The sequence below is a fragment of the Meles meles genome, chromosome 18 (genome assembly GCF_922984935.1).
Source record: "Meles meles chromosome 18, mMelMel3.1 paternal haplotype, whole genome shotgun sequence".
Lineage (NCBI taxonomy): Eukaryota > Metazoa > Chordata > Mammalia > Carnivora > Mustelidae > Meles > Meles meles.
Window position 1 is genome coordinate 40,130,067 of NC_060083.1, and position 22,952 is coordinate 40,153,018.

Here is a 22,952-nt window from a genome sequence, read left to right on the forward strand (position 1 = left end):
GGGGGTCGACAGCGGCCCTTGAGCCCCCAGCCCCAATCCACAGGGCTTGGCTTTCCCATTCATTATTGATCATATTTTATAAATCTAACGCCACACAATTTTTTCCACATTACCGGGAGCCGTGGGGAGGCTGCGCGGCCATTGGCGGAGCGGGCGTCACGTGGGTGGGGTCACGTGGTCCGGAGAGGAAAAAGGGGGTCCTTTTTGGTGTAAATCTGGACTCTAATTCTGTAATATATCAAGGAATCTCGTAAAACCGACACTAAAACGTCCCTGCCTACAAATCATCCGGCCAAATTATGAGTTCATTGTATTATGCGAATGCTTTATTTTCTAAATATCCAGCCGCAAGTTCGGTTTTCGCTACCGGAGCCTTCCCTGAACAAACTTCTTGCGCGTTTGCTTCCAACCCCCAGCGCCCGGGCTATGGAGCGGGTTCGGGCGCTTCCTTCGCCGCCTCGATGCAGGGCTTGTACCCCGGCGGGGGGGGCATGGCGGGCCAGAGTGCAGCCGGCGTCTACGCGGCCGGCTACGGGCTCGAGCCGAGTTCCTTCAACATGCACTGCGCGCCCTTTGAGCAGAACCTCTCCGGGGTGTGTCCCGGCGACTCCGCCAAGGCGGCGGGCGCCAAGGAGCAGAGGGACTCGGACTTGGCGGCCGAGAGTAACTTCCGGATCTACCCCTGGATGCGAAGCTCAGGTAACGCCGCGCACCGAGCCATCCCGAGCCGCAGTGGCCCGAGCACATTCCCCGGAAGGCGCCCCCTTCCCGGCCAAGTGCTCCTTTCCGCGTCCAGAGTGCTCCCGGTGGGAGGTCGGCCCTGGGGACGCGGCAGCCCGGCGCGCCGCCCCCACCCCCATTTTTTGCTCGGTGCTCTCAGGCTCCTCCTGCTCCCTCGGCGGATCTCTCTCCGCCGACGCCTTGGCGCTCCGAGCCCCCCGCCTGCCCCCCACCTTTCCTCCTGGCCTTTTAGCTTTAAATATTTATCAGCCGCGCCGGCACGGGCTGGAGACGAGGCCGTTTGTCTTGTGGAAGAAGGCTGGGTTTTGCAGAGAATAGCCATTAGGGTCTCCCCCCTCCCTTCTCCCTTCCCCCGCCGGGGATCTCAGCTCTGGGTGTGTCCCCCAGCCCCAGCTTGAAGGTCTGGGGGAGGGGGCCCGCAGCGCCGAGCAATTCTCCCCTCCCCCTTCTTTCCCAGCCAACCCCGCTCCCCCATTATTCCCTTCTGGACAATTAGAGGTGGGCTCTAGAGGCTTGGCGGAAGGAGGGGGTATGAGAAGAGATGAAGATCCAGCCAGGGACACAGAGCCAGAGAGGCAGGTGGAGAGAGGGGGGCTGAGGCCAACAGAGATGAGACTCCTGACCCCCCAGTGAACTTGGGAAGGGGGAAGCAGAACTAGAGAAGGGGTCAGAAGCCCCACAGGAGTACAGCTGGCTTCCTCAGGTGCCCGCCTCGGGCTCCTAAGTGCCCCCTGGAGAACTGGCCAGCAAGTTTGCAGGTTTCATTCCAGAAGGCTGACTGTCCTCTTAGGGGAGAGTCTAGGACTCCATGGGAGCCGCATCACGAGTTAGAGAGTGCAGGCCACTGAGCCAGCTGCTTCAGAAGCCCCAAGAGACCCAGGCTCTGTGGGGTTTCCTGACTAGCTTGAACCAGACATCTTTCTTCATGCTGCCCTGGGCTCGTGGACCAACTCCAAGGTTCAAAAAGCCCAAGACTGTGGTCCGAGGCTCCCCAGTCCAGTCAGAAGGAGCCCAGCTCTTACACCATCAGTATTGGTGGTCACGGTCCCCATTACCTGCTCCATAATTCAATTGCCTTTCCAGTTGATTTATCAAAGCCCCAATTTTTCTGCTCGTAAACATTTCAGCTTGGCTTTTATCTGAGTTGAAATTAGGGCCCCTAGGCCCTCCTCCCCTGTCTACTTCCCGGGAGGGCTGGCACCAGCCCCTCCCCCAGTACGCCCTCCCCCAAGGCTCCTCAGGGTTTTGCCCTAACCTGGAAAGCTCACCTCTGCCTTTCAGCCCCCCCCCCCCCCCAGATACTTCATGTTCCACTCCAAATCAGGCTGCTGTCTCTCCTGTGCCTTCCTGGAGGCCCAGAGATTGATTTGGAAAACTGGGTTGTCTGGGCAGGTGGGCAGGCAGGACAGCCTGTCCCTGTCTGAACCTGAGCCACTCACTGGAAAGAGTCATCATAGGGCTCCTGCTCTCAGGCGGATTCCAAGCTCCAAGGAAATCTGCAGATTCTCACCTCCTCATTCCACAGCAGGCTGTGTGTGTGTGTGTGTGTGTGTGTGTGTGTGTGTGAGTGAGAGAGAGAGAGAGAGAGAGAGATTGGGTCTGTGAGCCTCTTTGTTTCCTTTCTTTTTGGGAAAAGCACTGAGGCCAGGCCTAGAGCCCCACTCCACCTGCATGGTTTCCGTGGCCTCTTACCTAAAGGTCATCAGAGTCTGTATCCAAAAGGGGAGTCTTAGGGTGCCTGGTCCCAGGGGTGATGGGAAGATTGACCTTCCTTCATCCCACATAACACTCCTCAGGTACAGGGCCTTCAAAAGCTAACCGGTTAAATCTCGGGTTCAGGAGCCCTAGTCTGGAAGACTTTCTGGGTGACCAGTGGGGATGTCTGCCTCAGGAGGCCTCTAGAAAGTCCTGCACGTTGAGGGAAGAGGGAAGGCACACGCTGAGGGGTGTGGGAAGTAAGACTTTGGTTTACTGGGGAAACGGGCTCTTCCACCCACTGACCCCAAACCTAAGAGTCTATGAAGAAGTGAGCCGTCTTGTGGCTTTTCCCACACGCACTGATTATTCTCCTTTAAATACTGTGCGCAGGAACTGACCGAAAGCGAGGCCGCCAGACCTACACGCGCTACCAGACCCTGGAGCTGGAGAAGGAGTTTCACTACAATCGCTACCTGACACGGCGGCGGCGCATCGAGATCGCGCACGCGCTCTGCCTGACTGAAAGACAGATCAAGATCTGGTTCCAGAACCGGCGCATGAAATGGAAAAAGGAGAACAAGACCGCGGGCCCTGGGGCCACTGGCCAGGACAAGGCCGAGGTGGAGGAGGAGGAGGAAGAGTGAGAGCCAGAGAAAGGGCAGAGAGCCAGAAAGGGAGAGAGAGGGCTGAAGCCCAGCTCTGAGAACTGAACCAGGAAACTCAAATTAAATAGGGAGGGGGAAAACTATTTAAATAGTGGAAAGCAGTTTAAAATTTAAGGAGAGACGGTGGAATTTTGGTTTCTTAACACTGAAAAACAAAAACAAAAACAAACCAACAAAAAAAACCACGCCATACTACCTATAGAAAAACCGGGTGGGTTTGTTTTGTATGCGATGGGAGGAACATCACCTACCTACCTGTTCTCTAGATTTTCTGCCTCCCCTTTTCTATATCGCTATTGTAAGGTCTTTGTAAAAATCTTGCTGTTTTGTAAGCCTCTTTCTTTGATGCTGTCTTTGTGCTCTGTGGGTCTGGACTAAGGTGTGTGGTTCCCTGTCCTCCTGAGCCCCCCCCACCCCCAGCCACCTTACCCGTAGAAGCAGGGAAGGGGCCTTAGGGAGCCCCATGGACCCACCGACTAGCTCAAGTGTCCCTTCTGTGCCCCTGGCCTACCACATGCTCCTTGCTTCCACCAGCCCCTGTGATCCCCTTTACATTGTATGTGTACCTGAAGGATGGAGAAATAAAACACAATTTAAAAATGAACAGAAGACCTATTTTCTGTCTTTCCCTAAAACTGGGGCGGGGGCTCTGGGTGAGCCAAGCGTCCCAGAGCCCCTTGGCTCCAACTTCTGCTGCTAGTCATTTCTTTCTGCGCTGGGGTCTGCCCTTTTTCCCAGTGCTCCTGACTCTGAGGGCTGCCCAGAGGGAACCCCCATAGGACACACATACTTCCCTTTACATTCTTTTACACATACTGACATACACAAATGCACAAATCACACCTATTTACAGGCTGACATCACGTGAGTAAATCTATACATTGTCACCTACAGTCACAAACAAACACCCCATATTCATACATCCATAAATAAACATACAGGCATTCATTCACCCATCCCAACTGTACACTGGAATGCATGCATTCATGTTCACACACACTCTCAAGTAAACACACATTCACACTCACTGACAGAGACATTTATACATACAGATGTACATTCACACATCGGCTTATAAACACAGATTCACATTTGCCCCCAAGTAAACACATCCCTGAGCCCACAGGCTGGGTCACACACCCATTCACAAAACAAAACCCCCTCCGTTTGCAAACGCTGCCTCATCCAGGCCTTCAAACTAGGCTGCGGCTTGGTGGTGCGGCTGGGGCACAAAACCGAGCTGAAATCCACAGTATTAGGCCCACAGGAAGGAAGAGTGGAAGGAAAGGGAAGGTGTGCACCCAGATCCACTCCCGTTTCTTGGGCGGCTTTGGGCAGAAGCCAGGCCGGCGAGCAGGCGCTCCCCCGCCGGTCCAAAGAGGCCTCCAACCCGAGAGCGCTCCCGGTTTCCGCTCCCTCGGCAAGCATTTTCCGCAAGACCTACTCGGTTATTTTATTTCAACTTATTTTACTTCCATTTATCTCATTCTAAATTAACACAACGATCCAAATAAAATTTTTGAATTGTGGGGGAGGAGTGGATGATCCCTGAGAACGGGATCCTGAGCGGGGCAAGTTTACCCGGCTAGTGTGGCCGCATCCCCGGCGGCTGGGAGGCCGGCCGCGCCCGGCGCCAAGCTCCGCCGGCTTCCTCCGCGCCTTGCTGCCCGCGGTCCGCGCTGCCGGCGACCTGGAATCTTCTCCAGAGTGCAGAGAAAGAGAGAAAAGACAGAAAACATTTTTGGGGGGATGTTATTTCGTTTCCTGCATTTGGGCGCTGGTAGCTCAATTCAAAAATACAGGAATATTTCAGGGGACCTGGGAAACACGGGGTGAATTTTGTTTGGTGATGGTGGTTGTTTTTTTTTTTTTTTTTTCCCTCCAAAACACCGCTTGATTGAGGAACATAAACCTGGAGGACAGCCCCTATGCATCTAGAGCTGTGGAGCTGATTTTTAGAATTTATTCGATGATAAACCTTGGATTATTTAAATGCAAAGAACAGGTTTGGGGACAGAAAGGGGGAAGCAGGTTGGAATGGAACCAAGTTTTAGTAGAATCTCTTTAATTTGAATTTGTAAGTAAAAGTCCCCTGAACCTGCAGTTCCCCCCATTCATGACTGCAGAACCCCCAGGAGAGTACATGGAGCCGTCACTGGGATCCCGGGCATGTGGGCACTTGGGCAGGAGAAGCAGGGATCCAGCCTCACCCTCTTACAATTTCTGGGGAGCAGAGGCAAGAACCTTGGCCTCTCTCAGGGCCGCCTTTCTTCCCCTGCAGAAAAAACAGGCCCTAGGGGATCTAGGGCCCCCACACCTGCAATGCTACAAGCCTCACAGGTGGGGGTCCCGCCATCTAGAGGACTGAGAATGAGAGGGGCACTCAGAGAGGGAGAGGGGGCACTGAAGCCTTCATTTTGCCCTGATGCAAGTGGCAATTCTGGATACCCGTGGCCGTTACTCCCGACTCACCCCAAAACTGTATTAGAATAGCCCCTGTGTGGAGGATTTGGGGTGAATTCTTACTAGAAGAGGGGGGCAGAGCTCCTGCGAGAATAGGGAGGTTCTGGAAAGAATCCCCTTCCCAGATGGACCCTTGTGGTTCCTCCGCCTGATTCCCTGAACCCCAAATCTCACCCTTTCTCAGACAGGGGTTTCCCCAAATAGCGAGAAGGAGAAGAAAAGAAGATGGCGACCGAGAAAAGGGTTGCTGGTGGAGCAGCCATGAAGAAATGCAATAAATTCCTTGTTGTTTTATGAAAATTTACAACTTTGTGATAGAAGTTTATGAGTGGTTGAATCCAGCGATTGGCCGGCGCCGGTCATGTGGCCGGGCGATCGTGAACATGAACTTTTTATCATTTCCCTGGTGGTTATAATGCAGCATTCTTTTGGACACCACACCTAGGTCGGAGCACTGTCGTCCTTCAGGGCTCCAGCCTCTTGATATTTTTATACTTCAGTATCAGCTCGATAAAGCAAAAGAGAGAGAGGAAGAGAGAGGGAGAGGAAAGAAGAGGGAGAGGGAGAGAGAGAGAGAGAGAGAAGGAGGAGGAGGAGTGGGAATTACACAAAAGAGAGAACCAAAAATAATTTTTAATTTCTAAGTTGATTTGCTTGCTGATCTGGGATTTTAGTCATCATGGAGGGTAAATGGACAATCTGCCCAGGACTGCAGGCTGATACCATTTTTCAAAGCCAGAACTTACTCCATTTTCTATGCAAATATCAGAAAAGAGAAACACCCTCTCTCCCAAGTCAGAGAAGGGGAAGCGACGGCTCTCAGGTTGGGACAATATTATCTGGAAGATGAAGAAGAAACAAAACGCTTTCCGCCCCTCTTCCTCCTCACCTCTTTCAATCGGAGGGAAGAAATCTCAAGGTCTACAAAGGTAAGGGAGATTCTACAATTCTCTTCTTATTCTTTTGCACCGATTTTGTAGGGGGTGGAGCTTAGGTTTGTCTCCCTCTCACCCCCACCCCAAGACGGGGCTGAACCCCACCTCTGGGCGCTGCAGGGAGAGGCTTCCCAGGAAATTCGGTGGCGGAGAGAGAGGGGGTGGCTGCTTCCTGGAGGGGGAGCCAAGGCAGGGAAGATGGGAGGAGGAACCGAAAGGGGCCACGGAGGCGAGCTCTGAGATGCCTTTTTAAGCTGGGAGAGGAGGCTCAAGTGAGGGGGGTTTGAAAGAGAAGATGGGGTGCCTGGGCTGCAGGGCGCCCCAGAAGCCGGTTACTACGACCTCTGTGGGTGTGCGCCACCTCCCCCTCCCACTCTCCCTCCCTTGTCCCGGCCTCCCCCAGTTGCCCCCCGCGCAGTTCTCTTGCCAGGCGTGGGTATCGGCGGTTTCTCGGCGGCACTGGCACAAGGGGCGGTGGCGCTGAGGGACGTCCTGATCTCTGGAGGGCCTGGAGTCTCCGCAGAGGCCCGAGAGGGCGAGGAGGCGGCGGCTAGGGACAAGAGAGAGAACAATTCACAGAGAAATGCTCATTATCTCCCATCGGAGACGTTTCTGAAAGTAAAGGGCCGTGGGTGGAGGCACCCAAATGGAGGGAGACCCCCCTCCCCCCAGGAAGGCAGCCCGAGAATGCCCAGGTCTCTCGCCACTCCCGCAGGAGGGAGCCTCGCTCTGCAGGGAGACAGTTTTGTGGTTTTTTAATGCGGTAGGTTACAGCGTGTTGGTTTCTGTGCGATATTGATTCTGTTACTTGTGTTTTATTGGCACGGGCGTGTGGATTTCGGTGGAGAAAATTGCCATGTGTGTGTCTGGAGTGGAAACATTTCAAACTTTCCTGGAACCAAACGTGTTGATTGTGGAGAAGCTGTTGAGCGTGTTGTGGTGTTTTAAGCTTGTAAACAACAACAACAACAACAACAAAACAAAAACAAAGAGAGAGAGAGAGAGAGACGGGGAAGAGAAGAAGAAAATAGGAAGAGAACCCAGTTAGGGAACCTGATGGTGTCCGGACCGGTGAGCTGTCTGGCTCTGAGCTCGGACAGCTAGCTAGTCCTGTCCCTCAGGCGCCTGATTTCCTTCTCCAGCCAGGCCTCCTGGGGGTGGGGAGGGGGGTGAATAACTGCTGGGCGGGAGACTGAAATTCCTAAAGTAGCTGGTGGGGTGGAAGAAGGGAAAAGAACCTAAAAACCGAGAGAGGGGGCTTCTGGGGAAGCTGCCAGCGGAGAGATAAGCGGCTTTGGGTATGGAAGGCGGGAGAGACTGTGATTCACTTTGGTTTGCACAAATAGGTGATTGCTTTTCTCTTTTTGAAGACCAAATGCAGAGCGTTCAGGCTCGGGCTTCCCATTGCCCAGGGATTGCAGGGGACGGGGCTGGGCAGGGGGAATATTGGCGCTCTGGAGAAAAGAGGGGTGCAGGCCACTTGTGGCACGGGAAGGGGGCCCTTGGAGGTGCAGGTAGATACCCAGGAAGCAGGCCCGGGCTGGGTGCCTGCGGGGACCCCTGGGCTGCGCTGCGAGAGAAGTTCTCGGCCAGCACCCACGACACTCGGGGCCTATTCTCAAAGGAAAAATTCCCCAAACCCATCCAGACTAAAGGTCTTTTTCTCCTGTAGTCTTGGCGGGGTATAAATCATCCCTTAGACAGTTTGCTCTGACCCAAATTATGCGGTTTGCTGCCATCTACCGTCCGTTCGGAGACATGCGACTTCGGCGCCGCGAGCCCGGCGACACCTCCTGAACCGTGCCCGACGCCTGGAGCCCCCGCTGCTCAGGTTCGGCGGGTTTCGGGGGGGGGGGGGCACGTCGGCCCAGATTGTCGCTTTCCGCTGGATCTTGGTACCCGCCCGTCCGCGTATGGTTTAGGGAACAAGTGTGCCCTCGCCCGCCCCATCCCAGCTCCAAACCCAGCAGCTGGCTGGGAAAGCGGCTCTTTCTAGGTCATATTTAAAAAGGACTAATACTGCATCCCCCGGGCAGGAGGCCCTGAACCCAAGGGTCGGGGGATCAGAGTCTCGAGCCCTCACCCGCCTGCCCCTCCGAGGCTCAAGAGGGGATCATCCGGGCCGCTCGGGAGATGCGAGGCCAAGGCTGTTCAAGGTTTATTTGGTTTTCTTTTCGACCAAGGGAGGGGGCCAGCGGGGGAGGCGCCGGCCCCCGCAGTTCCACTCGGCTGTCAAAAGACAAACCCGGGTCTGTGTTCTCCCGGTTGGCTGGTGGGTCTTGCCAGTTGCTTGGCCGGTGAGTCCGTGGTGAAAGAATTGAGACGAAATTTTCTGGAAACTGTTGGTGTCTGCAAGTGAATGTGGATCCCCTCCCCCATTCTCGATCGTTTCAAGCGAAATCGACACAAATATGCTTTGGGGAAAAAAACTGGGCATGGGAGGGGGGATCAATCATTAAGGAACTAAACCATTGTGATTTCCGATCCTGCCAGACCCCTCACACCCGCTTAACCCGATTGCTTTCCCAGAAGGGGGTGGCGAGGGCCGGGGTACCCGCCTCTGCTGCCGCGTTTGAATATTGGCCCCTGTCTCACGGGTTACTGATTAGCTCCGGCTTTCAAGCCACAGGAGGAAGCTCTGGCTGCTCCTTTCAAGGTGCTGTGGCCCCAGTTCCTGGGCGGGGGCTCCAGGAAATTGCCTGCGGTGCCAGGCAGGCCGAGGTGTGACTAGGGTCTGGCCCGGAGCTGCAGGAGCTGCCGAGGTCGAGGGGGCCGGGTGGTGCTGGAGGGCAAACCCGGCGGCTGCGGTGGCTGCGGTCCCTGCGCCTATGGCGCCTCCAGAGCCTGGACTACCAGAGCTGCCCTTTCAGCTTTCTGGCAGCAAGAGTGACTTTCCGCGGCCAGAAGGCCCCGCCCAGTGCGGAGGCCCCCAGGGAGCTGCTGGAAAGTCTTGGGCCCTTCTTTCTTGTGGGCAGCGGGAAGAACAGGTAGGGAGGGAAGGCGGCTGGTACAGGGGGGTTGAAACACTTCGGGTCTTAGGTACCCGGTGGACCTGGTTAGGGAGAAGGGGGAGGGAGCCCTGCGCCATCGCCAATCCTACCCCCCCCCCAAGATCAGAGACGAAGATGTTCATTTGCATAATGGAAATGAGGTCTTTGTACCGCGCCTTGGTCGGGCCAATTTTAAGGCAATATCCCTCGTAAACCGCTTCCAAAGGTTGAGAACTCCCCCTGGGAACATTTATGTTCCCCAGATTCAGAGAATCACAGTCTAGGGAAAGAACTGGGTTGAGATGTCTTAATTTGCTCCACCCCAGCCCAAGCTGGGAGTGGTTTGGGGCAAGATGCTCACAACCCGGTGACCTGAAGGTTGGTGGGGGGAGCTGTGTAGCTGAGAGGAAGTGGGAAGCCTGGATAGTGTCTCAATCCCCTCTCTCCTCCATACCCATCAAGGCAAAACACCTCCCTGAGGTTACCAGTACAGGAGAATTTTGCTCGCGAGTGGAACACAACTTGGATATTACCCTGGGAGATGAAAATGCGTGCACGTCCACGGGAGCTCAGATTCACAGCACAGAAAATCGCCATTATAAATTCTGCCTGTGGGGTTTCTGTGCAGTCCTTCTGTTGTGTCCTTCAGACTTGGTACGCATTTATATCCACGTTTCTACATACACACTTCCTCAGCGAGGCTGCAAGAACACCCCAGACTGGCAGACAGCTGTGCTTGCTGGGTATTTACATATTCCCCCATGGAGACAGACAGACAGACGGTGGTGGACCGAACCACAGACAACTTCGTAGAGATCTGGCTCCAGAAACCAGGCGGCCTCTGGCCGGGCCCTGCCCGTCGTCTGCTCTTTCTCCCAAACAAACGGATCAGACGAATAAACGCTCATAAATACCTCTGGGCTTAGATAAGAGCGATGAGGCGCTATTTCCTTTCATGCTGGACTCCAGGCGCCCAGGCCCTGCCTTTGCGGCTCCATCTCACGACAGGCAACCTGCGGAGGTGAGGTTAATTTGGGGCTGTGACTCTAAGGATAAGGCAGTTATTTTCATGCTTCTATCACAGGGAAGTCTCCCTCCCTTATGGCATCCTACTTAGTCCAGACTCTGCCGCAAAGCCCACACTGTCCAGTTCTAGGAGGGGACACTGCGGCCAGGGAGGAGGCAGGACAGAGGTGGTCCAAGGCCCAGCCCCAGTGGCAGGACTGAGGTAGGGTGCATACCAGCACTCTCCTGACCTTGCTACCCCAGACCATATGCTCCCCAATTGCAGCTAGACTAGGGCACTAAAGATTCTTCACCATTAGGAGGCTCCAGTTTTTTAAAATCTTGATAACTGCTCCCCCTCACCCAGAGTTTGTTGGTGGGAAGTTGTTGGAGGGACAGGCAGGCATTGCCACTCAGCCATGAAGTAGTATAGCCTAGAAGTTGTCTTGAGTTCAGGGAGCCTTGTAGGCCACTTTGCAACCAACTACGTCCCTGCCCTTGGTCACCACCTTGGCCCTCTACCACTTTCCCTAGTGTCTTGTACCATCTGCAGTGGACAAATCTGGCCCACAAAAAGGAGCCCAAAGAACAAAGAAGAAGAGAGTCAGCCTGGCCCCTTTATCATCAGATTTTTGTCACACATCCTGGCTTATTCCAGAACCCACGTCTGAAGGTTAAGGTTATCACCCTTTACTGCTTGGCCTCCACGTGCATAGTTAGGATGTTGAACACACATTGTGCTTCAGTCTTCCAGCCTGGCTTCGGTGCTCATTTTCCTTAGATAAGAGGAGAGAGAAAGGAATGAATGGAGATGAGCACTCTTTCTCACACCCAAGCTTGTGCAGCAGCAGAGTTGGAGATCCAAGTATGAGGGACTGGAGAGATGCTGAGAGACAGACAGAAGGGTGGTGAGCATCTGGAGGGGGATTCAGGCTGATAGTTGTAAGCTGCCTGCTGGGTCCCCAGGAGGATCTGGACACCTCTCCCTCCTTAGAAAACTAAACCCAAACCACATCTTGGGAAAGAATTTTAAAAAGAACTGCCAGCTTCTGGAGGGACCTGGAAAAGGAGCAAGGGCCTCTCTCTTTCCGGGTTGTCTTGGATTGCCTCAAATATCAGGAGGGTTTAAGGACCCAGAATTGGAGGAGGAACAATTTCTTCCCTGTGCTCAGACGTACTGAGACATCTTTGATTCCTCACACTCTGTAGCCCAGGATATTCTAATAATTTGGGGTGGGGGGGGGTAGAGGGTGGGGATTTGCAGTCAGGATAGGGATCAGACAACCTAGGTGGGGGGTACCCCTCACTCCTCCTCTCCCTCTCCCTGAATCGAAGAGAACTCTAGTCCCTTTCCCTAGTGCCCCTTCCAGAGCCAAGAGCAAGCAGCACTTGCCCGAAACAGGCAGGATGTCTTGGGCAGCAGAGGCAGCAGCAGTAGCCTTCCAAGAAGCTCCTAGACTAGGCTAACCTGGCCAGAGCCAGAGAGACAAGCTTGGGCTCAGACCCTCCTCCCGTTTCGCAGCCTTCTGGGTCCTCTGGGCAGCAGGCTCTGGCCTGCCTTTCAGACCAGAAGAGCTGAGGAGAAACAGGGATAATAAACCCAGGCTTGGAGGAGGCAGGGTAGACCTGAGAAATAGGAAAAACCAGTTTTCAAAACCTGGGGAAGGGAGTGTTTCTTCTTCTTCGCCTCTCCTTCTGGAAACTATGCTAAATAGTGAACTCTTCTCCTCTTCGACCGACACAAAACCCCAGAAACAAACCTTTTCTCTTAGTTCTCTCCTCACCACTGGGAGAAGGACATTTACGCACCCTTCCCTTGAGGGAAGGGGGCTCGAGCAACGCAGGGGTTAACTTTACTGAAAACACAATTAACTTTTTCCAATCCTACGTGGGGAGGGGAGGGATATATTTATTTAATCACTGGGGGATGGGGTGGTCTCCATCCAAATGCTCCCTCCTCCCTGAAAGGCACAGACGCCTCTTTCGCAGATCTACGTAGGTGGAACAGGACGCGCTGTGTTGTCGGGGTGGGGGGTGGGGGGAGCGAGAGAAAGGAGAAGGAGAAGAAGGAGGGGAAAAAAAAAAGGTTGATAGGTTTGTGCGCGGGTCCCTCGCGCGGGCTGCGCTCCTCCTGGGTGCTATTTGACAATTCCTGCCTCTGCCATTGGTCAGTGTTGGATCAGATGGTTGTATTTCCTTCTGGCCCTCACTGGCACCTCGCCATCCCCCCTCAGCTAAAACCCAATCTCAGATATACTACTAATAGGCGCGGCGCTCGGACTATAAAACACAACAAATCATAAACCCGGCGGAGCAGCAGCGGTCGAGCGCGCCTCCCCTCCCAATGAGTTCCTATTTCGTGAACTCCACCTTCCCCGTCACTCTGGCCAGCGGGCAGGAGTCCTTCCTGGGCCAGCTACCGCTCTACTCGTCCGGCTATGCGGACCCGCTGAGGCACTACCCCGCGCCCTACGGGCCCGGGCCCGGCCAGGACAAGGGCTTTGCGGCTTCCTCCTACTACCCGCCCGCCGGCGGCGGCTACGGCCGTGCGGCGCCCTGCGACTACGGGCCGGCGCCGGCCTTCTACCGCGAGAAGGAGTCGGCCTGCGCGCTCTCGGGCGCCGAAGAGCCGCCCCGGTTCCACCCCGAGCCGCGGAAGTCCGACTGTGCGCAGGACAAGAGCGTGTTCGGCGAGGCCGAGGAGCAGAAGTGCTCCACCCCGGTCTACCCGTGGATGCAGCGGATGAATTCGTGCAACAGTGAGTGAGCCCTCCCGCCGCCGCCCCGACCTCCGCGCCCCCCCCCGACAGAAAGAGCGCCCCCCTCCACTCCCTGGGGTGCCGGGTGGGCATCTCAGTTAGGAGCTAAGGGAAGACTGGGCGCCCGCCCGAGGTGTCCCGCTCTGTCCTCTCGCCGTCAGGAGTTACAAAGTTTGCAAAGTCCCAGCTACACTGGGAGCCAGGGGGAGCGAGAGGGCTCTCCCGGAGCGCCGCGCCAGAGCCCGATTCCGGGGCAGGGGAGGGGGCAGGGGCCGCAGCCACTGGCGTGGCTTTCCACCCCCACCCCCACCCCGCGCCCCCAGCCCCCAGCCCCCACCCGAAGACGGTTCCATTAAGAACGGAGTGCGTCATGGGAAGGGGGGGGCGGCGTGACGCTGGCGAGGGAGAGTTGAGCCCGTCCCGGACTGTGTTTCCCTGGGGGTTCGGGGCTGGGGAAAGAGGAGGCACCAGGACAGGGGTGGCAGTCAGAGGAAGGAGGGAGGCAGAAGGGGAAGAAAGGGAGAGGCAGCTAGCCGAGGGGGAGAGAGGGGGAAGCAGGCGCCTGGGTCTCAGGTTGGATTATTTGTCGGCCTTAAGTCCCAAATTGATGTCCATTAGCGGGACACGAAAGTGAGGAGCCGTTAATGCCGACTCTGGATCGATCCACGTCATTGCGGATTAAGGGCTGGAATCTATCACGGGGTGGTGGGGGAGCCAGATAGATAGAAAGAAAAGATAAGGCCAGGAAGAGACACACCTGGCCAGTACTTCCCCAGCCCCTCCCCCTAGGCTCAGGTGGGATTTTAAACTCTCCTCCCATCCCCCACCAAGAGTCGAGACCAGAGGCACAGGCCCGGGAGACCCCGAGGGAATCTGGAGGGGGCGCTGGAGGAGTGAGGATGGGGGGCAGGGAACTGGAAGAGTGGAGGGCATCCCGGGACAGGCTAGAGTCCCTGTTTGAGGGTCGAGTGGGGGAGGGGTTCTGGCCCTGGTGACCCCAGGCCTCAGCATCTTCTCTCTGCGTAACAGGTTCCTCCTTTGGGCCCAGTGGCCGGCGCGGCCGCCAGACCTACACGCGCTACCAGACCCTGGAGCTGGAGAAGGAGTTTCACTACAATCGCTACCTGACACGGCGGCGGCGCATCGAGATCGCGCACGCCCTGTGCCTGACCGAGAGGCAGATCAAGATCTGGTTCCAGAACCGGCGCATGAAGTGGAAAAAGGAGAGCAAACTGCTCAGCGCTTCTCAGCTCAGTGCCGAGGAAGAGGAAGAGAAGCCAGCCGAGTGAAGGCGCTGGAAAGGGAGGGGGGACGCGAAGGGGAGCGGCCTGTGGGGAGCCGAGGGCATCGGAGAGCCCGGAGAAGGCTCTGCGGGCGGGGAGCCCAGGGGACCTGCTCTCTAGCACGCGACAGGCGGGGCCCAGCGCTCTCCTGGATGCCCCCACCCGCAGAGCTCTCACTGGGTGCTGGGAGGCCTTGTCGCCTGAGCCCATCCAGCACCCCGGAGCGCCCCCTCCATCCCTGCGGACCCGCTTCAGCCCCATCATGCTCCCCTGTGAGAACTGAGGACCAGACTCACTTGATGTTTCCTGGAAGCAGAGCAAAATGCTCTTGTCCGTGTCGCGTCTCATTTCGTCCATGTTCCCTATGCACGGTTCAATGGTAGATTCGCAGCCCCCTCAGCAGGGGGCCTCGAAGACTCCCTGACCCCAGACCTCTGTCCCACCCCCTCCCTAAAGCCACTGGAAGGAGCACATACTACCTAGAAGTAAGAAGAGGAGCCTCAGAAGAAAACAAAGTTCTATTTTATTAATTTTCTATGTGTTGTGTTTGTAGTCTTGTCTTAGCTCTGGACGTGAAATACTTCGGTAATAATATTAATATTATTAATAATGATGATAATAATAATAATAAAGATGTAAAAACTCGCCACTCAGTCACCTCTGCTCCTCCCCTGCCACTCCCCCACCCTGGAGGCCACCCTGGTGTCCCAGAGCCGGAAACTCCGAAGCAAAGGCAGGAGCCCCGGTCGGCCCCAGCGGGCCTGACACGACTCGGAAGTTACAGTTGAGATAAAGACTGGGGCGGTCCCGCCGGGCCTCGGGCTCCCAACAGCCTCTCCTGGTGCAGACCTGGGGGATGGAGCAGGGCCGTTTCCCTCTTATTCTCTAAGCTTTTCCTCGTTTGTCCGTGGCACGATGGACACCGCCAAGGCCCGAGCCCGGAGCCCCTGCAGAGACAGCCAGGCGGGTGTCGCCCCGCAGCCGTGCCTTTCTGTCCTCCCGCTCTCGAGGCCCGAAGCCTTTGGCCTGCCCACATGGCCTGATCTCCGCCGGCCTTGGCCCTCGGCTCCGGGCCTCTGGCTCCGGAGACTCCGTCGGGGCCACCGGGTGTCTCTCTGCCCGTGGCCGAAGGCTCCAGGCGCCCCTTCCCGCCTCAAGCGGGAGCTCATCGACAAGTAGGGGAATTTGAAGCGGCCGGCAGGCACGGGGCGAAGGGTACGACTTTCCCCGGCTCCTTGGAGACCTGAGGGCAGGAGGCCAGGTGATGGGGCGGTTTGGTCTCATCCCCTCAACCAAAAACGGACCCATTTTCTCCCCACCCCCACCCTCACCCTCACCCAGGCGGCAAGCTGCAGACACTATTTCCTTTCTTCCTCCTCCCTCTCTCTCCCTTTTTTTATTTTTAAAGAAAATAGCCGCCCGGCAGAAGGAGCCCAGCTGCAGTGGTCTGTGGCCGCCCAGCGTGCTCAGCAAGGCGCCGCTGGTCCTTGGAACCCCTTTACAGGGAAGATGTGGGCCACCGGGCAAATCGTTAAACTACCCAGACGTCAGTAAGGGGCCTCGAGTGGGGCCTCCCTATGTAATAGCGGGTATCTGGGGACGAGGGGAAAGCGTCTTGCCTTGATCCCCAGTTGCCAGAGCCCTGAACCCCAGCCACGGATTCGGTCGCCACCTTTTATCCCCTGCTACTAGGCCGCTTCACCCCAGCCCTACACATCCTCTGGGGTCCCTATTCTGCTTTGCCATTCTCCAGGCCTGTGCTGAGGAGGAGGAGGAAGCCAGGAAGAGGATCCAAACTTCTAAGGGGCACAGAAGTGAAAGCTTCTCCCTGGAGCCCTCGGCCCAGCCCTGGCAGCTCCCCTGGTCGCTATGCGTGCAAACGCTGCAAACCCCGGCAGGAAGCAGGCCAGGCCGTGCTCACGGGGAAACGCATTGCAATAATTGTTTTTCATACACATCTTCCAGCCCTCCCCCGCACCATTTCCGCCCCTAGCTCGGAGACTTGCAAAGCCCATGTGAGGGAAAAGCAACTCAATTTTTGATCATCTCCTCCAGAGTGAAAATAATAATAATAATAATAATGACGATAACAACAACAATAATAATAATGACAGGGAGAGGGGCAGAGATAGTCTAACCCCAATCCGAAGAAAGTGGGTGAAGGCTCAAGTGAGTCCCTCCTCTTAAAGATTCAACTCTGCGGGTGAGCCCGGGCCGGGTTTCTTTCTCTCCCGGCGGCTGCCGGGAGCCAGCAGGGAGGCAGCCGCCTCCGCCATGGCAGTCTGCGGCCCGCGCTCCCGCCGATCGCCGGGAGGTGGCGCGCTCTGCTCAGAGGCCGCCGCCAACCTTCTCCCTGTTTCTCCCCCTTCTCGGTTTTTCCCCCTCTCTCCGAGGCTCACATTGAATCGGCCCTAACGATTCTCGGATCGTCATTATTTGTAACCATAGAGCATGAATTACCTCTTGAGGTCATCAGCGAGAATTTACGACTGGTCAACAAAAGCACGTGATTCCCTAACGCCCCCCCATCCCCCTTCCAACCCCCCCCATATTTGGCCGCATACATAGCAAAACGAAGTACAGTGCATCGCTATAATTCATTAATACATCATAAATCGTGAAGCACAGGGTTATAACGACCACGATCCACAAATCAAGCCCTCCAAAATCACCCAAATGAGCTCGTACTTTGTAAACTCCTTCTCGGGGCGTTATCCAAATGGCCCGGACTATCAGTTGCTAAATTATGGCAGTGGCAGCTCTCTGAGCGGCTCTTACAGGGATCCCGCTGCCATGCACACCGGCTCTTACGGCTACAATTACAATGGGATGGACCTCAGCGTCAACCGCTCCTCGGCCTCCTCCAGCCACTTTGGGGCGGTGGGCGAGAGCTCGCGCGCCTTCCCCGCGCCCGCCCAGGAGCCCCGCTTCAGGCAAGCGGCGTCGAGCTGCTCCCTGTCCTCGCCCGAGTCCCTGCCCTGCACCAACGGCGACAGCCACGGCGCCAAGCCCTCTGCTTCGTCCCCCTCCGACCAGGCGACCCCGGCCAGCTCCAGCGCCAATTTCACCGAAATAGACGAGGCCAGCGCGTCCTCGGAGCCTGAGGAAGCGGCGAGCCAGCTAAGCAGCCCGAGCCTAGCTCGGGCACAGCCAGAGCCCATGGCCACCTCCACAGCCGCGCCCGAGGGGCAGACTCCGCAGATATTCCCCTGGATGAGGAAGCTTCACATCAGCCATGGTAATTCTCGCTTTCGCTCCCTTTTTTTGTCTCCTCGGCTTTCCTTCTCTGCGTTTGGGGAGGTGGGGTGGGGGGAGGCGAGGAGAGCTTGGCTTCTCCTCAAATATAGATTTATTTTATTTATTTATTTTTTCCCCAGAGGGGAAGAAGTCTCTAAGAGGGTCCTCACAGCTCGGGGGATAGAGCCAAAGAAGGTCTAGGTCTTTGGCTGGGGAGGAGTATTTTTAATCATTTGTCTCCAGCTCCGGCTAAGGTTTTATTCGACCAGCTGTGCTAGCTGTAGGATGAAGGATGGGGTTTCATGTAACGTCGGGAAGGGTCCTGCTTACCCCCGAAATTTTGAGGCTGCTGCTAGCAAAGCAGGGGCGAGCAGTAAAACGAGATTTCCAGGGCAAAAGTGCAGCCCCTCTCCTCCCTCCCGGGGCGAGCGGCCGCCTGAGCCCAGCGAAGGGTGAGGCACAGGGAGGGAGCAAGAGACAAAGCCGGGCGCATTCACTGCCGGCAGAAGTGGGGGCTGCAGGAAGAGGGGGTGTAGGAGCGAGCTCGGATGCGGGCGTCTGGAGTGGGGAGGATTGGAGCTGCGGCGGTGAGCTGGGTGCCGGGGACGCCTGGGTCCTGCTCCACGCCCCTCTCCCATCCAGTGCCCCCTCCCTTAACCGGAATAACGTTGCCTCGCCGCTCTACTCTGTCTGCTCCAGATATGACCGGGCCAGACGGGAAAAGGGCCCGGACCGCGTACACCCGCTACCAGACCCTAGAGCTGGAGAAGGAGTTCCACTTCAATCGCTACCTGACGCGGCGGCGGCGCATCGAGATCGCCCACGCGCTCTGCCTGTCCGAGCGCCAGATCAAGATCTGGTTCCAGAACCGGCGCATGAAGTGGAAGAAAGACAACAAACTGAAAAGTATGAGCCTGGCTACAGCCGGCAGCGCCTTCCAGCCCTGAGCCCGCCTGGAGGAGCCTTGGGTGGCCCAAGAGCCCTTGCCGCCCCCTAGCCCGGGCCCCTCCGAGCCTCCCTGCGCTGCCACTGCCCGCTGGGGACCGGTTCCCACGAGCCTGCCTCGCCCCGGCCTTGTGTTACGATTTTTCGTTTGGTCTTAGGTCTTCCTGTGGCTCCCTCTCTCCTGGACTGGTTAATCTTGTTATTATTGTTAATAATGATGATAATTATTATTTTCCCTCCCTGCTCCCCACATCCCTCCACTCACCCCAAATCCGCCAGTGTTTCTGAATGTTCGTGTCTGTGGTTGCACTCCTTCCCCCAGGAAAGAAAGAAACTCGCATGTTTAATGTGAACTTTCCCCTCCCCATCTGTGTTCTTCTAACTTATTTATAAAAGGATGGTCACTGTATTTTGAGTTTCAGCTGGAAACTTCTGTAAGGGGCAGCCCTTGAGGTGGGGTAGTGCCACATCCCCGGGGCCCAGCTGAGCCGGCCTTGGAGATGGAGTCCAAGACTGTCTCTTTCCACTCTCCTCCTCCTCTCTCCCCACGCACCAGGCCCAAGTCTCCCAGTGGCTTGGTCCGAGGGTGGGAAGGGGGCCAGGAGGACCCAAGGGGTGATCTTGAGAAGAGGGAAGGTAAACCGTGAGAGTTAGGTTCCTGCCGCCTGGGTAGGCCCCACAAGGCCTGGCCTGGGAGTGGACGGAAACAAAAATAATGCTCAGTGTAGAATGTCTTGTGTACTTCTCTGTGAATCCCTGGGTCTGGAGTAGAGGGCCCAAAGCTTGTAAATATGGGGATAGTCTGGGTCAGACCCATCCCCTCCGCCACCCCCCACCCATTTCGCTTCCAAGACCATTTGTAGTGAGCGAGGGGATGCTGTGCTACGTGTGAAATCTGTCTTTGCCTTTGCCGGGCCTGTCTTCAGTGATTCGCTTTTGGTATTTGTTTGTAGCTTTCCTTGAAGTCAAATAAATGTTTCCCCTATTCCACAGCCCTTCCACTTGTCTTTTCTCTGGGGGCCTCTCTCCCATCACTGGGCACACCCTAGACCACTCTTGACAGATCTGGGGTGTAAGGAAGGGAAAGCAGGCTGTTCCCCAGCAGCCCCTCTCAGCCACCTACGTCCCTCGCTTGGGGAGCCCATGCTTGGGCCAGGGGATTGGCTTTCATGTCTGGGGGACTTGAGAGGCCCAGAAATCCCACGTGGGGCTGGGGCAAGGGAAAGCGTGAGCTGGACTCCACCCTGGCCTTCCACCAGCCAGCCAGAAAAGCCTCTAGAAACCTCTTCAGGGAAAGTAATGTCGGCCTAAGTCCTGAGCAGGAGGCTCCTGGCCTTTTGGGAGTGGTACAGGCCTGCCCAGCCCCCCTTGCCCCCTGGCCCAAATCCCAAATTAGCCCTGCCACCCACTAAGACCAAAACAGAAAGAAAGAAAGAAAAGGAAAAAAAAGAAGAAATCCCTCAATTTCAAAGGTTTCCTCTCAACCTCAGTTTTCTCTGTACTTATCAAGGGCTCCCTCTCTCCAGGGGCCCAACTGACCTTCCCTCTTGGTAAGGAGTTGGGGTCCCTCCTGGAAGACCCCTGGTTCCCCTGCCAGCCCGGAGTGGCCCAGGGTTAGGGCCCAGTCCTCCTCCATCCAAGTCCGCCTTCACCCTGAGTGCAAGAGTCAAGTCTGGACACTTACCCGGTCAATCCCTTCCAGCTTGGCCCAACTTCTTACAGGACTTGGGGGGAGGAGGAGCTGGCGAGGAGGCAGCCAAGGGTCGTAGAGGCTCTACTGGGCCCTCCTTCCCCCTCACCCCTTGACTTTGTCCCCCTTTGTCCATAGCAAACTATCCCAAAAGTCGCTATGACATTTAGATGTCAAATGGATAGCGGTTTTATCTCGAAGTTAGATCGTAAAAATCGCCGAGAAGTCAGACAGATACCCCTCACTGGCTCGAGAAAGTCACGTGAGGTCCATAAAGTTAGTTTTATGGTTTTGGGGAGTTGACACCGCGCGGTATATTTCACATTCTCCAGAATGTTAAGTGACACTTTAACTGCTCGCAGTGGTGGGGAAGGGGGCAGAGGTAGGTGAGCGCTCTCCCAGCCCAGAAGGCGGTGGCGGTACTCCCGTGGTAAGTGGCTTCCAGCTTTCGCTTTCTCCCCTTGCAGTTTTGGGGCTTGGAACCCGGGGCAGGAAATCTCGCCTCCGGGCAGGGCTGTAGGAGAGCAAGTGGGGGACATTTAGTCTGCTTTTTTGCATCAAGTTCTGACTGGCTGGGCGTCTGAAGTGGGGGCTCTCACTGCTGCAAGGCCTCAGCGGTTGGGGTGCCTGGTTTTTATTCACAGGCGTGTCTGAGTCTTTGTGGGGGGAAAGGGCTTGTGTGGGTTCCTTCCGTGTCCTGGGAAATTTAGGGGGCGAGAGGGAAGGGTGTGTACTCTTGAAAGGAGGGCCCCTTGTGGGGGGCCACTTCTCTGCTGGGTCGCTTCAGATGGACATCTCCCCCCACCCCCAGGAAAGAAACTTTATGACGTTCATTTGTCAGGGGTGTATGGGGGCGCGCCGCTGGGCACTTTTATCTGGATACATCTGAGCTGAGAAAAAAGCCCCGGGAAGGCTAAAGCCGCCGCTGAAGGCTGCCTTGCCCTAGGGCTCTCTCTGGCTTTCAGATTTTTGAACGCTGTGAGAGGGGGTACCTCCCATTTCTCCAAGGCCTCATGGGGGTTACCCAGGCTTTCGCACCCAGCTTCGGCCTGTTAATTCCAAGCCAGCCCTTCCGCTTGGCTCAGAGGCGGGTCAGAGGGGCACAGTCCCCTCAAATTCCAGACCTAATTCCTGGCCAGGAGTGGGGGGAAGGGGAGAGCTTCGTCCCTTGCCTGGAGGAGTTTAGATGTTTCAGCAGATCCCTGGCAGACCCCCGAATAAATAAAACTTGCTCAAGAACACAGACCCCAACTGCCCGGAGGGGGGGAAGAAAGAGGGGACTCAGGAGCAGGAGAGAAAAATCAGAGAGGTTCTCTCTATCCTCTCCTCTCCCTCCCTCTTCTTCTCTCCCTATCAGACCCTTAAAAGCCCCTTTGTTTTGTGGCACCACAGACCAGAGGGATTTCATCATTTGACCCCCAGGGGGCCTGTTATTTTCTAAGGGTAAATCACCCTCTTCTAAACTAGAGGCCTCCTCTCCACCAGACTGACCCCCGATTTGAAGACCCACGGGGAATACCACCCTGTTCCTTCTGTCTTTGCCAGCCTCCCTCTCTCGATTCAGCTTATCAGCTCCTGGGAACAGTCCCTAGAATTGGACATGTGGCACCTTGAGGAGCTTCTGATCTTTGGGACAAGGGGAGGGCCACGAGATTGCCCTGATTTCCCACTGAAGGACACGGGCACTCTCTGTCTCTTTCTCCTCTTTCCTGTAGCCATTCTCTGTTCCCTGAGCTCTCCAGTCCCTGCTCAGGCCTAATTTACAGGAGAACCTTGACGGGTTTGAGAGCAAAGACGATAGAGAGCTTGGGGTCCCCACCCTGATTTGAAGACTAATTTCCCCAAGAATGATGAGGCATTTGTATTCCTTGGCAAGGAGACTCTGGTCAGCTCCCAGAGGGTCCCCAGCATCATTTTAAAGATACTGATACACTGTGGAGGCACAGCTTCCACAGGCTTGGACTCTGGACAAGGGCAGATGAGTTGTGCAGGGTACAGAGGAAGGGTGCAGCAGGGGCAGAATCTGACCTGGGACCTCCTGGGAGCCCCCATTCCCGTGTGCCCTGGAATCCTTCCAATGCCGCCACCCTCTCGCAGAAACCCCAGACCACCAGGCCTGCCCCTGAAGATTTTTTTTTTCCCCTTCTATGTCAGCTCTGCAAACTCTGATAAAGAATGTGTGGGGCTGGAGGCCCCGGGGACATCTGCTGGGCATATCTAGACAGATTTTCCGGAATGGCAAAGAGTGGCCCCAGGCAGGGTTGGGGGGTGCCCACTTCCACCCCCGGAGGTCAGAACCCTTGAAGGGTCTCCTCCTCCTCTAAGCAGTTCCCTGAGAAGACTCCCTAGCTGGTTTTCCTCTTCCCTGCTTCAGGTTCTCTGGGCAATGTTCTCCCTGGAAACCCAACAAGGAGGCATGGGGCAGGGAGAGAGGGGGAGAGCTGAGAAGGGGTTTCTGGTGCAAAGGAACTCTTCCTTGGTTCTGTGAACCATGCCCTCCCTTCCTGCCTTCCCCAAGACCTTCTCTGGGAAAGCTGCTCC

At 56.1% G+C, this 22,952-nt stretch overlaps 3 protein-coding genes across 3 annotated transcripts; all 3 read left to right on the forward strand.

Moving 5' to 3' along the window:
• The first annotated feature begins 219 nt into the window (after positions 1-219).
• On the forward strand, positions 220-3,688 carry HOXB7 (homeobox B7). Its single transcript, XM_045984909.1, has 2 exons — positions 220-699; positions 2,830-3,688. Exons 1-2 carry the CDS (start codon positions 300-302, stop codon positions 3,081-3,083), a joined length of 654 nt encoding a protein of 217 aa, XP_045840865.1. The 5' UTR covers positions 220-299; the 3' UTR covers positions 3,084-3,688.
• A 2,286-nt stretch (positions 3,689-5,974) lies between these two features.
• Positions 5,975-15,139, forward strand: HOXB6 (homeobox B6). The gene is made up of 3 exons (XM_045984908.1): positions 5,975-6,496; positions 12,732-13,256; positions 14,286-15,139. Exons 2-3 carry the CDS (start codon positions 12,842-12,844, stop codon positions 14,543-14,545), a joined length of 675 nt encoding a protein of 224 aa, XP_045840864.1. The 5' UTR covers positions 5,975-6,496; positions 12,732-12,841; the 3' UTR covers positions 14,546-15,139.
• A 1,977-nt stretch (positions 15,140-17,116) lies between these two features.
• Positions 17,117-19,709, forward strand: HOXB5 (homeobox B5). The gene is made up of 2 exons (XM_045984907.1): positions 17,117-17,777; positions 18,476-19,709. The coding sequence occupies exons 1-2, from the start codon at positions 17,216-17,218 to the stop codon at positions 18,721-18,723; spliced, it is 810 nt and encodes a 269-aa protein (XP_045840863.1). The 5' UTR covers positions 17,117-17,215; the 3' UTR covers positions 18,724-19,709.
• The last annotated feature ends 3,243 nt before the right edge of the window (positions 19,710-22,952 follow it).